General features: G+C 36.2%; 2 protein-coding genes and 1 long non-coding RNA gene across 8 annotated transcripts; 2 read left to right on the top strand and 1 right to left on the bottom strand.

The window, feature by feature from the left end:
- On the top strand, positions 775-5,099 carry LOC105170468 (trans-cinnamate 4-monooxygenase). Its single transcript, XM_011091230.2, has 3 exons — positions 775-1,688; positions 2,466-2,599; positions 4,324-5,099. The coding sequence occupies exons 1-3, from the start codon at positions 904-906 to the stop codon at positions 4,920-4,922; spliced, it is 1,518 nt and encodes a 505-aa protein (XP_011089532.1). The 5' UTR covers positions 775-903; the 3' UTR covers positions 4,923-5,099.
- On the bottom strand, positions 8,448-14,117 carry LOC105170467. 6 transcript variants are annotated; one of them, XR_002287775.1, is made up of 8 exons: positions 14,073-14,117; positions 13,718-13,811; positions 13,554-13,613; positions 13,370-13,465; positions 12,749-12,880; positions 11,933-12,135; positions 11,509-11,616; positions 8,448-8,842 (listed from the first exon to the last, which is right to left on the bottom strand). It is a non-coding gene; the product is annotated as an uncharacterized LOC105170467 (long non-coding RNA). The 6 variants fall into 6 exon arrangements; XR_002287777.1 differs by lacking the exon at positions 13,718-13,811 and having other exon boundaries at positions 8,572-8,842; positions 14,073-14,093; XR_002287776.1 differs by lacking the exons at positions 13,554-13,613; positions 13,718-13,811 and having other exon boundaries at positions 8,616-8,842; positions 14,073-14,095.
- LOC105170466 (trans-cinnamate 4-monooxygenase-like) lies at positions 15,164-17,414 on the top strand. Its single transcript, XM_020696621.1, has 3 exons — positions 15,164-15,996; positions 16,424-16,566; positions 16,713-17,414. The coding sequence occupies exons 1-3, from the start codon at positions 15,206-15,208 to the stop codon at positions 17,309-17,311; spliced, it is 1,533 nt and encodes a 510-aa protein (XP_020552280.1). The 5' UTR covers positions 15,164-15,205; the 3' UTR covers positions 17,312-17,414.

Raw genomic sequence — 17,626 nt, 5'->3', positions numbered from 1 at the left:
AATAATTATATTTTAAAGAATAATAATACATATAAGTTAGAGTATGAAAAGAAATTCACAACTTGAACATAAATAGCTTGTTTAATAAAAGTTATTAAATTAAAGTGTCGTACCGTACACCTACAAAATTCCCAACCTAAGGAATTTAATATTTTAATATGGTTTAAAATAAATAAACGTATTAAATAATATTAATCACGATACTTAATGGTTGTCGACTATGATTTTTGCAAGTGCAATGGATAATCTAAAATTTTGCTTTAATTTTTATTTAATTATAATTGATAATAATAATTTAGCATAATTTTAGTTCATTCATAGCCAATAAATTGTAGCTAATAGTAAAATTTGCTCTGGTGATTTAAGATAGGAATGCAATTGAAGCATTTACAAGAGTAAAGGGAGTTAAGTGGTGCAATTAAGAATTAGAGGGGGGGGGGGTAAAGTGAGATATTGTTGGAGTAGAGGGGTCGAAGTGGAATTATCCAAAAATAAACTCTTGAATTGTGGGAACAGAAGTTCCCAAAATATGGAGCCATAGAAGCCAACTAACTATAGTAAAAGCGTGAGAATTAAAGCAAACAGTATGAGTAGTTGCCAATTTGCATAACACGATGAAAAAATGTTGTTGACTTGTGTGGCTCACCAAACCCGCTTACCTACCCCGCTCATTCCCTCCACTAACACGCTGCCACGTGATTGACCTTTTCTCCATCATCTCTACCGTTTAAATCTGACGCCGTCCAGAACCCCCTCAAAACCCACTGGGTCCCACACCCTCACCATACCTAACAGCTGTCCTCACTCTATAAATCCCGGCATACCTTTCACCAGCTTTAAAACAGCTCCATCTTCCTCTGCCGCTCCACCGCCAACATCTCCAGCTGAAACACCTCTCCGACCATGGATCTTCTACTCCTTGAGAAGACCCTTCTCGGCCTCTTCTTCGCCATTGTCGTTGCCACCGTGGTCTCCAAGCTACGAGGCAAAAAACTCAAGCTTCCTCCGGGGCCTATCCCCGTTCCAATCTTCGGAAACTGGCTCCAGGTGGGTGATGACTTGAACCACCGCAATCTCAGCGACTACGCCAAGAAATTCGGAAACATTTTTCTGCTCCGCATGGGGCAGCGCAATCTCGTCGTCGTCTCCTCGCCGGACCTCGCCAAGGAAGTTCTCCACACGCAGGGTGTGGAATTCGGATCCCGGACCCGGAACGTGGTCTTCGATATTTTCACCGGAAAAGGTCAGGATATGGTTTTCACGGTGTACGGCGAGCACTGGCGGAAGATGCGGCGGATCATGACGGTGCCCTTCTTCACCAACAAGGTGGTGCAGCAATACCGCCACGGATGGGAAGCGGAGGCCGCCGCTGTGGTTGAAGATGTGAAGAAGAATCCGGAGGCTGCGACAAGTGGGATTGTCCTGAGGAGGCGGCTGCAGCTGATGATGTACAATAATATGTACAGGATTATGTTCGACAGAAGATTTGAAAGTGAAGATGACCCCTTGTTTGTGAAGCTCAAGGCTTTGAACGGGGAGAGGAGTAGATTGGCGCAGAGTTTTGAGTACAACTATGGTGATTTCATCCCCATTTTGAGACCTTTCTTGAGAGGGTATCTCAAGATATGCAAGGAGGTTAAGCAGAAGAGGCTGCAGCTGTTCAAGGAGTACTTTGTTGATGAGAGAAAGTAAGTCCCCTTTTAGCCTCTTTCTCTGCTGCGTTTTCGTCATACTCCCTTTTTCTTTCTTGATCCTGCTTGCTTTTATTCTAGTTCTGTTGGAAATGTGGGATACTTTTCCTTTCTGGACGAATTAGAACTATTTCGTCTACCTTTTATGGTTTGGTGGGGTTTCAGCCCTGTGCTTTTACACTTTTTGGGGTATGTGATCCTGATTCGGCAGAGATGCTACTCTTTTAGGACAAGGGTCAAAGCATTGGGCAACTGTTGCTATGTTGGATATGGGTTTCAGTTTGACATGAATCTTGCTTGGACTATTAGTGGTGATAGTCTCTGCTCAGTTTGTACAGTGATCGTCCTGTCTTTCAGATGACGAAAGACATTTCTTTTCTTTTGCTTGAAACGAGTTTCATGTTTATGTTCCATGATTGCTTGAATGACAGAGGAGGGGGGGCGGTGCTTGATATGTCTGCTTGAGTTAGTTTATTGTATTTTTCTGCAAATTTTTATTGAATTGATCTAAGCTGTCTGCAACATGTTGGAAGATGTGGTGGTTGTCTTGTTTGTAAATTTAGGTGGAAGGAATTCTTTGCACCAGATTTAGATGCTAAACTGACCACTGAATCCTACTTTTTTATGTCTTAGAAGTTGATTAACGCTCATGGCTGTTACTCACAAGGCACAAGAGCCTTTATCATTTGATGGGTTACTTCATGTGCAGAGTTCTCCCTCTGTGCCATGGCTATTGGCAAGGAAAAACACTAATTTGTGCTTTTCATGTTACAGGAAGCTTGCAAGCACAAAGGCGATGAGCAATGATAGCCTAAAATGTGCGATTGATCACATTCTTGAAGCCCAACAGAAGGGGGAGATCAATGAGGACAACGTCCTTTACATAGTTGAGAACATCAATGTTGCTGGTAAATTTTCTCTTTCTCTTGGTGTTTCCTCTTCCTAGTTTCTTTCTAAATGAAACCCTGCCCTTCTTTGTTTCATTAATAAGTTAGCCACATTTATGACTCAGATGGTATTTGTGAGAGTGTATAGGCTTCTTAAAACATTTTATAAGACGTTTGGAAACTTAAAAGTGTTTGGTAAAATTCTTCAAACCAGTTTATAAGCTCTTATGATAAAGATTTAAAATTTTGCAAGCTCCTTAGAGAAAAGTAATGAGTTTCTAATCGTTTTTGTTTGTTTCTCCCTCACTTGTGATTTTATCAAGCACCTTAAGTTTTGTTAAAACCTTAACAAAATCAGTTAGTTTTAGTCATATTAGTTATGAAATTTTTATATACTATATTATTAAATCTATACATCTTATCTTATCCACATACTTTGAACGACTAGTTTTAAAATAAATTTTAATATTATATAAACTCTAAAATGTAGATATATAAAATTAGGAGATAAACTTAGGCAAATACCCCGTTAATGCACCATATGTTAGCAAAGGTCTGTTGCGGCAACCTCACCAATAATTTAGCTTGTAATGGTCACACCAAACTAAAGAAGGTTTTGTTATTGAAATGCACTTATTGTGACGCTTGTGCTGTTTAGCTTGAATTTTGCCACTTGCTGATTATGACACCATTCTAGAGGTTGCACCTCTCAATTCGACAATTTTGTATTTCTTTCCTTTGTTGATAAGGATAGAAATGAGTTGGGAAATTGGAATGGACAGTTCTTATCTACAGGGGACAATCATCTGCTTTCCCATTTGTATAAGTGACAATGATTCTAAAACCTCTTTTATGTCCTCTCTGTCGTTCGACTGTAAGCGCCAACCAAGGAATATGTGCACCTTTGGGTCGAGAAAATAAATTCTTGAGCTAAAAAGGTTTTGAATGATTAAGAAATAGAGGTGTGCATGATTTGCTTGCAGAATATTACTTCTTGAACAAGTTCATTCTGTCTTGGGAATTCTGCACCTTGAACTAGTTGAATATTCTTAAACTGTTTTTGCCAAAGAGTTGTTGTGGTAGGTATTTTTAAAGATTTCATGTGGTCTCAACTCTCAATTAAGACTATTTGCAAGTAGGCGGTGGATCTCCTTCGACATGACTTGTATTACAAGTGATTGCGACCTCCGTACCTAACCATCTTGAATTTGATTTTCCTTCTTAATAGTCATACCCAACTACTAGTGTAGATTTCTCCTCCAAATATAACTTCCACTTATGATAGCATGACGGGGCTGGTCACCTATGCAACGTTGGTATAGAATGTAGATTTCCGATGGATTCATAGTGTTATTGGAAGGGTGTACAAGACTTCTATTGCAGGAAAAATGTTAGCCCAAGTGCCCGATAGGGACAAGGGAAGACCATACCACGGACCTCTCTTCTTGAATTTTCATTTGTGGGTTTCACGGAACTGAAGTTTGTTGCCCAGTTGGTGATGAATTGTTAGATGTTGACAACTTAAGCATAATGCTTGTTGAATTGAAAGGACTAGGACATTTTAGCCACCTAAGTTGAAAATGGCCCCTCATGGTGTTTATCATAGTTCCTTACTTTTTTTGTTGACATGATAAAGCAATAGATTTAATGTTTCATCTTATATTTTACCTCACTGATAAACATCTCCTGAAAAATTTCATGTCCGTTCTATATATTTATGAACTGGCATTTATTTCTGTGAACAGCGATTGAAACAACTCTTTGGTCGATCGAGTGGGGCATTGCGGAACTAGTTAACCACCCCGAGATCCAGAAGAAGCTCCGCGATGAGATCGACACTGTGGTCGGCCCAGGAGTACCATTGACAGAGCCTGACACCCACAAGCTTCCATACCTTCAGGCAGTGATAAAAGAAACGCTTCGCTTAAGGATGGCCATTCCTCTTCTGGTGCCCCACATGAACCTCCACGACGCCAAGCTCAGCGGCTACGATATCCCTGCTGAGAGCAAGATCTTGGTGAACGCTTGGTGGCTGGCTAACGACCCTGCCCACTGGAAGAATCCCGAAGAGTTCCGGCCAGAGAGATTCTTGGAAGAGGAGTCGAGTGTTGAAGCCAATGGAAACGACTTCAGGTACCTTCCCTTTGGCGTTGGCCGGAGGAGCTGCCCCGGAATCATTCTTGCTTTGCCGATTCTTGGCATCACTTTGGGCCGCCTAGTGCAGAACTTTGAGCTGCTGCCGCCTCCGGGGCAGTCGAAGCTTGACACGACCGAGAAGGGTGGGCAGTTCAGTCTGCACATTTTGAAGCACTCCACCATTGTTTTAAAGCCAAGATCTTTGTGAAAATACTCGCACATTTGTTGATAGTAATGGGGATTGAAAGAGATGTATTACTGTTTTTATGTGTGGCTGAATCCTCGGATTTTCTTCCAGGATCATCTCTCTTTTTTTTTTTGGTCTCTTGATCTGTTTTATATGAAATTAAAGCCAATGAAGTTGAGTAATCTGTTCAAATATTAATTTACTAAATTTCTCAAATAATGTACAATTTTGAATTAATCTAGAAATCGCGACGTAGTGATAATATCACAAAAATGTGGCATTTTTAATTTGGATTCAAATCATTGTTAAGAGGGCTGGCGTGTGGCCAAAAACATGTCATTACCTGTGTGTCTTAAGATGATTCAACGACGTAAGGCTTTGAATCTTGACAACTTACTGCGTGGTATTTTTATGGATTTGACTGTCTGGAGTAAGGCCACCGGATGGGTTGATGTCCCAAAAGGGATGGAGCAGAATCATTCTCACATTTGAGACAATAATTGACAAAGAACTCAATAGTGGGCAAAAGTAGTTTATTGTTGGATGAATTTCTGTAATAGAATTCGCAATCGAGGCTAACATGGGCCAAAAATCTTCACAAGTTATAAAACTTGTATTGAGAACACCCTAGTAATAACTAGGTGAAATACGAGGTCGAAACAAATATTATAACAAAATATGAAAATTAATTATAATCGGTTGAAAATAGGATAAATAAATGCTCGTACAATTATGAAAGATGGTGGAACATTTCATGACATACGCTCACCGTTCACAACATTAGTAGTGATGGGTTACATATGATTCGATCATGTGTATAAGTAGATGGTTCAATAAGTCTTTCTAAATAAAAACTTTAAGTTATTTGATGGTACTACACCGTCAAACTACATACTTCAAATACTACAATTACGACTTTATCGATTCAATTGCACTCAAAATATATCAGTCTCTTATTCTATACAAAATAATATATATATATATATATATATAATAAAAATAAATTCATACCCTAGAAAAAAATACTAAAGAAAAGATATCTTACACAATTGGTGGACTGTTTAGCCATTAATTTTCAAATGTTAAACGTATGTAATGTTCAATTGTCAAAAGGAAAAAAAAGAAATACATGCAATATTTTTTTAGTAATTACATAATTATATCAGGCACGTTAAAATTTAAAAGGAATAGCATATGAATAACATATAAATACTAACCCAAACTTCAAAAAATAAAAATATAATATGGAATAAATATCCTCAATTTTATTAAATTAAAAGTATTGTTGAAAATTTTAAATTAAGTGGCTTCCAACTAATTAATTTTATTTTAAAATTAATATTAAATAATTATTTTTTGATTATAATTTTTTTTATAATATAATGGACGTATTATTTTTAGAATTCTAATAAGTGTAACTTGTGATTAAATATAAAATAGTGAGAATCTCTTGAGTGTTTATTCCTATAGTAAAAAAACATCCATACCCTTATTGGGGTACATTTTCATAATGTGCTCTTATTGAATTATATCATTTTTCGGTAAAGGCAAATTGCATTAAAAAATTTATAATGTACAGTCATATGGCTGATGTTGTGTGCCATAGAATTTGTCATAATCTATACAAAGCTATCGTACTAATTTTATTCGGTAATTCTGCACTAAGTATACGTAATCTAACTTCGTCTAAAATAATGTTAGCCAGTGCCGACGGGTCTCGATCCAATTGCTGAAATTTCCTCCTATTGCTTTCCTGCAAAATGTGATATACTAGAGATGCTAAAAGGTTGCGATAGGCGGCGTTAACTACATGCTTTCCTCGCCACTTTCGCACAACAATCATCACATCAATCATCCATCCTCTGTTTGTCCATGAAAACCGGACCTTCTTGCGTAAAATTCGAACACACTGCTTTGAATAAGGGCAAAAAATAGCAAGTATTAGTGATTTTCCAACGTATCCAACGAGCAAATAACACAATCCCTATTAAATTGCTGTAACCACGGACGATCCATGGTTGAGAGTTGTTCATGTAGAGCTAGCCATAACGAATTTCGAAGGATTTTGAATGGGCTCATAAGGAGTGAATACCAACCTACCTTTGGCCCTGAACAACGAAAAATGTCATACACCCTCCTGTTGGTGTAGGGGCCTCCACTCAGAGTGTTCGAGTCGTGTGTGCCGTGTAGTGGAGGCAAACTTTGGATGATGTCCAACATAATAATGTCCGCCCGTGTGTGTGTGGGTGTGAGCGGCAATGGCCAATGCCATACTCCATTGTGAATAACCTCTCTAAGGAACATGTCCGCCCGTGTATGGGTGTGATAGGGGCCGTGTGGAAATATAATCATTAAGATCCCCATAAGATGTCAAGGATCCTGCCGATCTTATAATGGATATGAGGCTTTAGTATAAGTCGAAGTCTAAGCAATTTGCGCCAACCCCATGCCCCGGAATTGGCCTCAACTATCCATATAGGTTTGCCTTGATGTCTCATGGTGCAAATCTATGTTACCCATATAGAACCGCGTGATCTACTTACTATTCTCCAAATATGTCTACTCATAAGAGTCCGATTGAGGGCTGCTACATCCATGATTCCCTGTCCTCATTCTTCCACCAAACGACACACTTGATTCCATGAAACCTTCGGATATCCAAAGGTTGATGCACCTTTCCACAGGAACTGGCGGAACCGTTTCTCTATTTCCTTAATAACTCCTTTTGGCAAAATAAACGTCATAGCCCAATAAATTGTAGTGACATGAAGATTGATTTAATTAGTTGAATTCTAGCTGCAAATGACAATTGAATCGAAGCCCAACCCTGCAATCTCTTATCAATAATTTACTAAATGGAACTTCTTATTAAAACAATATACAATAAGGAGTTTTGACTAATTATTTTTATATTACTATTGAGTTTTTGAATATTATTATTTATATTTTCATATTAATTGACTTGTATACAAAATAGTAAATATAATCATTCATGAATACGAATTACAAATAATAGAAGTAAATAGTTTCCTTATCAATAAAGCAATTATTATCAATTTGTTTTGAAAATATAATTGTATAATATAAATGTTTCAACGACAGAAACATAAATAATATCATGAACTTAATATATTTTATAACTAACTATAATAATATATTTACTTGTAAAAATGTATTTGTACAGTCTCCGTAAACGAATAAATTTCTTTACGCATATATCACGTCGGTAAGTCCCCACAAGATCATTGATATCCGATTTCAATAATTCTTAACTTTGAACATTTAAAACCAAGGTCTAGACATATATTTTACAATCACCATCATAGGCATAATCGTGAGCTATAGTTATGTATAGCCTAGAGACATCATCATATTCCAAAATTGCTAATAGAATGCCGAATTTATTGATGTGTACCAACACATACAAGCTAGCTTTGCTGATGGATGGTAGTTTGTTTTTAGTTTGTTGATGATGATTGTATACCATAAACGATTTCTCTCTTTCTTTTTTTTTTTTTTATTTGCTATTGGTTGGCAGTGGTTTTTTCGTATGGTGAAGAGTTCAAAGATGTTCCAATTGTAAGCAGAGTAGTGGTAGAAGTACAGAACAAAAATATTTTTTAAAACAGTGAATTTGAGTTTCAGTGATGTACCAAAATTTGCGTATATTGTTGAGTTGAGCTGATTTTGATGTGTTTTGGAAGCTAATCAAATAATAATTATACAACTAGAAATTGGTTTTGAATCAAAACTTTTATTTCTCTGGCTAAGAATAAGCCGGACCTTGTTGGGCAAAGCAACAATTTTCCACATACTACAAAGAAGGCAAAAGTACTACTGAACACACTTAATTCTTATTTACAATAGACTTTTTACATAAATGGCTGTTGGTGCAAGAGGGCTCCTACTCCGAGGTACTTGAACCCGAGTTGACATGAAAGCTGGTGCAAGATGAAAAAAACAAAACAGATAAGAAAACGCGCACAGAATTAACAATTAAAGTGAAAAACACGCAACATAATTACATGCAATAACAACTTACATCTTCTTTATCAATTTTTCCCATATTTAGGAATCAAGTAAAGTTGAAACCATATCCTTTGTATAATTCAAACCCCAAAGTGTCTGATTTCTATGAAACCCTCACGTTTTCAACATTCTAATTTGGAAGCGATATAATTACGAATTTTAAGGCTGCTTTAAATATGAGGGGCGCAAGACAGTTTGGAGTTGAGGCCTTGATGAGAAGTAACCCTCCATCGTTTTTTTTGGTTTATTCTCGATTTTTTCATTATGTTAGGTTTTGTTCCCATGTCGCTTTATCAAAACGTTTTGTTTATGATACATTTAAAACTCTTGTATAAATTTTACAGAAACACCAAATTTGTTCATATCATCATCATCATCTTAACTTTGGAGGTGTATCTAAGTATTGTTGGAAATTCCATAGCACACAATCACAAATTAGTTGATTTGTGAACTTCAAAAATAAAATGTCATATACTAAATTGCGTTACAGTTCTAGATGCCAATCTCATTATTCGTTTTTAAATTACTGGTAAAAATATCTTAAAAGAATTTTCAACACATTTTGTCAAGTTTCAGCACAATAATCATTTATCAAAAGAAAAGTTAATAATGTAGTTTCTTGAAAATCTGAATAAATATGGCGATGAATGCAATTTGATTAGAAATAGTAAACCGAATGCTTCTTAAAAATGTTCCAAAAAACTTCAAAAACAGTTTCAATTACTTTTCTGAAAATAAAATTCAATAACAAATTTCACAAAGTCCAAAACATATGACTTTTCGTGCATTTATCCAAAAACAATTAAATGAATTCATCTATTGCTAATCAAAATATTTTGTTAATTTGTCTTCAATATTTGCAAGTGTATTTGAAGTTGATCACGAAAACATGAGTTTATTACAAAGCACTTGACAAGAAAAACAAATATTTGAGTAAAAGATAAAAATTGATTTTTAGAACATGAAATTGACAAGGAAAACAAATCTTTGAGTGAAAGAGGAAAACTAATTTCCAGTAATATTATTTAGAAATAAAAATTAAAAAGTTCTTCAAACACTATATATGTTACCAAAACTCTTTGTTCCTCAAAAACTATTTATCAACTCATGAAATTATATAATACTCAGAAAAGATTTACCAAGTCCTTTTGAAAATCAAATTTTAAATTGGCATCTAGACAACCGTTTCGCATTTTAGCATAGCATTTAATTTTCAAAGTTCACAAATAAAATAATTCATGATTGTATGAAATAGATTTTTCAACACATTTTTCTATGATACACCTGCAAAAATAAGAGGATAATAACGTGAACCAACATGATGTTTGTAAATCCATACAAGAATACCAAATGTATCAAAAACAAAATATTTTAAGGCAAGCGCATGAAGAGAAAACCCAACACAACAAACGAACCAAGAATAAATTTACAAAAAAAGAGGAGGGTTTATTCTCGAATTTAGGTCTCGACTCTACCCTTGCATCCTTCACATTTTGAGCAGCCCCAAAACCCACAATTCTTTTCTTTCCAAACGAGAATGGTGATTACATGGCTTTTCAAAGAAATCGGAGCAGTAAAATTGGGTTTGAATTATACAAAGTGTAAAATCAATGGTTCAACCTTCTTGATTTCAAAATATGGAAGAAAAATTGACAACGAAGAATTAATAGGGGCATTGGTTACTTTTGCGTTAGAAACTAGAGGAATATGAAGATAGGTAGGCTACCATTAGGTTCTAAAATATCATAAAAAAACACACATTAGCAGCCAACATATGTTTTAATTGAGCATTTAAATCCTACTTAACCTTTTAATTCCCACACAATCCTTATCGATATGAGGTTATCTACTTTGCACGAAATTAGCAAACCAAATTCAAACTCTAGCCCTCGCTCTTGTAAAAGACAAGTATGAATCACATATACCAAGTGACATGCTTCACTTGTAGAATCAAATAAACGCATGTTACACGTATTACTGAAAAATGATATATCAACAACAAAACTTGCAAATAAAAAAATTCCTGCTAAATTACCAGTAACAACACTTCTCCAAGAGACTATAAATTGTATGACATCTATCCTTTGCATTAATACATAATAATGAAGTAAGGCACAAAAGAAAACAACACAAATGTCATTGCGGCATGCTCTAATTTGAAGCATAAAAACAGATACTGCATAACCAAGAAGATACCTTTCTAGATGGCACTTGAGAGAAAATATTCTGCTGGTCCATTAATTGGTTTAGGAAGTTTCATCACAGTCCCAAGAGAATATTAAGATACTAAAAGTCGAGTTAAATTAAGAGTAAGAGATGGATGGTGGCACTGAGCTTTCAGCGGATCACATATAAAGAAGTTCCATCACAGTCCCAAGAGAATATTAAGATACTTAAAACTCAAGTTCAAATAAGAGTAAGAGAGAGTGGAAGGATGGCGGTCAGCTAGCAGTGGATCACATATATGCATTAAGAGATGAAGTAGGCAAATTGATCAGCAAACATAATGTTACTTTCTGCTCCTCAAGTAGACGAAGAGTCACTAATCAAAATGAAGATATACATGGTTTTCCATTACCTTAAAGCAGCAGTTTTACTCTGGATTGTGTAATTGACAACAACAGCATCTTGCTCATATAGCTCCATATGTTAACAAGTGGAGCCAAAAAGTTTCGGCACCAAAGTCCTACGAGAACCAAGGATCATTGACAGAATTTTCAGCAAACTTCAAAAGATATCACTAGACAAACCTCTCACATAGATACAAAATCGTTTCTAATAAAAACTTTTGTGAAAAGCTTGTAAGTGTACATATAATTCTTTTACATCAATGAAAATAATCCTTTCCGAAAAGAAAAAAGAAAAAGAAAATCATTTCCGTTACATTTTTGCATGCATTTTTATTATATAACTTCCAGCAAAGAACTTTCTAAAACAGAAAACGCATACATTCATATTATTGCTACAGTCACATTCATATTAAAAGAACAGAAAATGCATACATTCATGGCCACTTGTCTCTGTAGCTGTAAGCATCAATCACAGCAAGGCCAGCAAAAATCGTGCCTTCTTCAAACGCTCAAACCTTTTTGGAAGAAGCCCTGAAAAAAGCTATGACACTCAAGTTTGTCTCATTGGAGTGAGAAGCCTTGCAAAGCGGAGTGGAACATGAGCTCTAACCAAAGCTCCATTCTTTGATGTATTCCTATCGAATGATTGTCAAACATTGAAGTTTCTGAGATTATATTTTGTTTAACAACAGAAAAAATTGGATATTGAGTCAAACACGGACATAAGTACACCTCAGAATGCTACAACCTTTATCATCGCATTGTCAAAATTATGGTGAATTTGACACTGACTCAAGCATGGGCAGAAGACAACCTACGACCGCTATACCCTTTATATTGCATTATTACAATTGCACTAAATCGGACCAACATATGATGCGTAATTCTAGGTTCTTTTTCTCTTTCTTCAACCCGAATTCACAATTTTCTAAAGCAAAAAGTTGCTTCCTCATTTTAAATCAGTCTAGCATATCCTTGTTCCTATTACCTCCGAGAGAAAATATCAGATAAATTTGCATAGGACTTCCCCTTTATCAAAGGGAATCAGAGCTTCCACCCACACCATCATATCCCGTTGAAGGAAAAAGTCAAGGATCCACCCACACCATCATATCCCGTTGAAGGAAAAAGTCAAGGATCACATAAGAACATTCAATCTACTGGTACATATGTCCCATATAAAAGAGGACGGAGAAAAGAAGGTCAGAAACCAATTTGTAATTATGCAAGATAGCCATGGAGAAGTACCTTTAGTTCTTCCTGAACTGCATTACAGAGAAATCATCTAACCCTTCACCAGTTAAAGCAGAGATGCATATGGCATCCACTTTTTTTCTTAGCTTCAGACTTGATCTTTTCCGGATCCTTTGCATTAGCGACCTGTAAACATATGCATTAACCAGTCAACAAGTGATGCTCTTACACTCCATTGCAACCAGTCAAACCTCTCGTATTTTGAATGGAAGTTTGTTATAAATCTAAACCATCAATAAGTTGAGAATTAAGAACAAAACCAAGCATATTCAGTCAGCGACAACCACACTAGGTTAGCACACTGTGTTAATGTCAGTCTAATGTCGTGTAAGAAATCAATTAATACCAAGGGTTTCTATCAATAAGTCACGTTCATATATTAGAGAGAAACATATATAAGGCAGCCCACACTCAATAAAGTGGATGGAGTTAATCTGAATGCCTTATCCTCAACCACGGTGGTATCATTGTGTAGTGCAATCTTGAGTTTTCACACTATCTTATTGGGTCGGCGATATTGTTGACGAGTTATCAGATAGGAAAATCAGAAACTATAAACAGAACATAAGAATGATTGTGCATATTTAAGAACAAATGACAAATAAATCCTACTACCTTGTTCCACATAATTAATTTAGGTGGATTGATGATGTATCAAGTTCTGCAAGAACTTTTTCCACAGCGTCAATCTGTTGCTCTGCCAGTGGATGGCTGATCCAAATTGAACAATGTAATTAGGAGATGTATAGTTGAGATTTACAGTCTACTCTTCAAATGGTCAATCATATCTAATATCCACCACATGTACTAGAAGTGATCACTCATATATCTCTTCCAGAGTTGCCCTACAAGCAGCTACCTAGAAGAAAAATGATTGGTTGAAAGAAACATCGATTAAATAAAACAGCCAAGATTTAATTCACTGAACATAACAAAACACAATCAGAAATAACGGGGAATGACCATGACATAGGAGAAATGTTCATATGAGTGTTGTTGGTAACTTCTGGATGAAGCCAACAGCGTCAGTTAAAAGAAACTCCTTTCCATTCTTCATCTAAACAAAAGAAAGTACAAGAATTCCCTACATTTAGGGCACGCAAGGAAGAATTATAGCCAAAAAAAGTACAGGGAAAAAAAAAAAAAAAGAGTAAAACAGTGTAATTCAAGAATTCGGTGATCTTCAAGAAAGTTTGCCGTCGGGCAGACAAATTTATTGAACCAAGATCCATTTAATTTCACAATGCAAGAACCCTAAATCAAGAAACTTAAATAAAACTCACTTGTTTTGAGTTGATGACTTACAAGAAGTACCTACCTGAAGAAGAAGAAAACCGAGGCTGGAGGCTGGGGGCTGGAGGAGGATGAAGTGTGTGTTGTGAGTATCACAACGGTAACAAAATTTGCCCGTTAAATATCTAAATACACCCTATTGTACTTTCAATTGGGCCGGGCCGGGTCACTCTCAATTAAACTAGGGTCCAATAACAAACAATTATTGGGCCTTAGTAATAACATGTGTTTGACATAACTTGGGCCCCCGATGAATATACATATATATATTAATAATCACAAAACTACATTAATATTGTGTGATAATAATGTATCACATAATATTTATTTACAATCATTATAAAATTTCACTCATTATTAAAATATATTAGTTTTGAACTTCTCATTAAGAAAATAAATAACCCAAAATTAAAAATATAATAAAAAATCAATCAATAAAAAAAAGAGCATAATATGAAGTGACTATTTTTCCCTTGGAAGATACATTACAAGAAATTATCTCCATCATAATGTATCACGAGGAGTGTTCTGCATAATTTTTTTTAATTAAAAAATTGAATTTAATCAAACATCAAACAATTACACAAAAAGTATAATATATTTGTCATGTAATTGATGTACAATTTAGGAAAAGTGATCTATTACATGTAAAATATAACATATTTATTGTATGAACTGTTGTATTTTGACTGAACCTGATTTAAATAACACTTTTTATATTGTAATTTTTTTTAAATTCGAAAAATTGCCAAGTCATTTAAATCTCAACCAATGAGATCCCAGCCCCAATTTAAATGTCCACGTAGGAGCCACGTGTAAATTTCCGGCGGCCTTGGTTTTTTTCCGACCAAAATAGAACTAAAATTAAGTAATTTAATTACGTAAAAGACTAAATTCAAACCCTAAAGTGATAAAGAATTAAAATGGAATTGGACTATAGTTAGATGACGAAAATTGCATTTAATCCAAATTTTTACATGGCATCATTTTTATATACGGCTGTGACCATATTGCAAATATTTTAGAAGTAATTGCATGTGCAAATCTTTGTAGAGGCAATAGTATAATAAATAAGCTTAAGAAAGATCAATAAATACCTCAGGTTCAGGACTTCACCAATCACCACAACCTATATCTCCAACTTCCTTCCTCCTCCCCATGGATCTTCTCCTCCTCCTCCAGAAAACCCTCGTCAGCCTCTTCTCGGCCGTCGCCGCCGCCATCCTGATCTCCAAACTCCGCGGCAAGCGCCTGAATCTTCCGCCGGGCCCATTCGCCCTTCCCATTGTCGGAAGCTGGCTCCAAATCGGCAACAACTTAGGCCACCACGACTTCACAAACTACGCCAAGAAATTCGGCCAACTCTTCCTCCTCAGAATGGGGCAGCGCAACATCGCCGTAATCTCATCCACCGAACTCGCCAGAGAAGTTCTCCTCACACGGGGCAAAGAATTCGGGTCCCGCTCAAGAAACATCGTGTACGATATTTTCACAGGCAAGGGCCAGGACTTGGTGTTCGCGGAGTACGGCGACCACTGGCGGAAGATGCGGCGAATCATGTCGGTACCGTTTTTCACGAACAGGGTGGTGCAGCAGTACCGCCGCGAGTGGGAGACGGAGGTGGCGAAGGTGGTGGAGGAAGTGAGGAGGAACCCGGCAGCGGCGGAGGAAGGGGTGGTGCTGAGGAGGAGACTGGAGCTGATGGTGTACAACAACGTGTATAAGATGATGTTTGATAAGAGGTTTGATAGCGAAGAGGATCCGTTGTTTGTGAAGCTCAAGAGTGTGAATGGGGAGAGGAGTAAATTAGGACAGAGTCTTGAGTATAATTTTGGTGATTTTGTTCCAATTTTGAGACCATTCTTGAGAGGGTATTTGAAGACATGCAGAGAGGTGATGAGCAGAAGGTTGAATATATACAAGGACTCTTTTATTCACCAGAAGAAGAAGTATGTTTACTCTTTCACTTCCTGTTTCATTTTTTTTCCAAAGTTATTTTTAAAATAGTTTCAAAATTGATAAAATTCGATTTATTTAATTAGTACTCTACTTTATGAAATTTATTGGAATAATTGTCTTGAGTCTTCCTAATTTTGAACCCATTTAAAAAATTCCTTAAGATAAAGGATTAAAAGTGTTGAACCCTTATCTTGTGAGACTAAAAGTATAACTTTGCCTATTCAATCGTATTTGATACTTGTGCTTTATATTTGATACTCTGCTTCCCGTAGTTCAATAGTAAAATTTTTGGTAAGATATGTTGACAATATATCATGAGTTTAGATCTAATTATACAAACATCATATATTGTTTGTAAAATTATAGAAACATTGCTTTAATCCATAATTGTATAATATTTTGGAATCTCAACAATAGGAGTGTGGTTGCAACTAGAAATGGGATGGTAGAGAAGAATATTGACCTGAAATGTGGCATCGATCACTTTCTTGAAGCGCAGAAGAATGGGGAGATCAATGAAGACAATGTCCTCTTCATTGTTGAGAACATGAATGCTGCTGGTATCTTAAATTAACTCTATCACTCTTTTTATTTGTTTTCCAAGATTTTATGTTTTAATTAATTTCTTAATTCTAAAGCTAAAAGAATATTAGTTCATTAATCGGTTATATATTATTTCAATTATGTGAATTATATGTATGTTCAGCAATAGATACAACTGTTTGGGCGCTTGAGTGGGCAATTGCGGAACTCATTAACAACCCTAGGATCCAAGCAAAACTTCGGACTGAGATCGACACCGTTCTCGGCCCGAAAAATCAAGTTACGGAGCCCGACACCCACAAGCTCCCATACCTTCAGGCCGTGATCAAAGAAACTCTTCGCCTGAGAATGATAGTTCCTTGTTTGGTCCCTCATATGAACCTCCACCAAGCCAACCTCGGGGGCTACGATATTCCTGCCGAGTGTAGAATATACATTAATGCGTGGTGGCTAGCCAACAACCCAGCCCATTGGGGAAAGCCCGAAGAATTCAGGCCCAAAAGATTCTTGGAGGAGGAGTCTAATGTGCAAGTTAATGGCAACAACATCAAGTATATCCCATTCGGGGTTGGCCGGAGGAACTGCCCTGGAATGCTCATTGCCATGGCTGTCCTAGGCATAACTTTGGGCAGCCTGGTCCAAAATTTCGAGCTTCTGCCTCCTCCCGGGCAGTCGAAGATCGACATGGCTGAGAACAGCGGGCAGTTTGCAACCCGGATGTTGAACCATGCCACCATTGTGTTGAAGCCAAGATATGTCTGAAGTTCAATAATATCTTTGGAAGTTACGGATATAATTAAGTGCATGCATATATTTATGTGCATATTTTCACCAGGAAACAAAATGTGTGTATTTAGTTGTGGTTTTTGAATAAAAATGTACTTAAAATAATCTTGTTTGCGTCTAATATCTGGTAAATCACATCCACACACTCTGAGTCTATGTTAAGATAGTTAAGTTATACCAACAAATATCATTTGCCATTTGCAAAATTGTAAATACACCCATTTGAGGATGATAATGTAATTTGGTTAGAAAATTATGTGACCTAATTAAATTGAGGTTTTCGAACAAAAA

This window comes from Sesamum indicum, linkage group LG9, assembly GCF_000512975.1.
Source record: "Sesamum indicum cultivar Zhongzhi No. 13 linkage group LG9, S_indicum_v1.0, whole genome shotgun sequence".
In the NCBI taxonomy this organism is placed as follows: Eukaryota; Viridiplantae; Streptophyta; class Magnoliopsida; order Lamiales; family Pedaliaceae; genus Sesamum; species Sesamum indicum.
The sequence above is the reverse complement of the archived record's forward strand: the minus strand, read 5'-3'. Positions and strand labels throughout refer to the sequence as shown.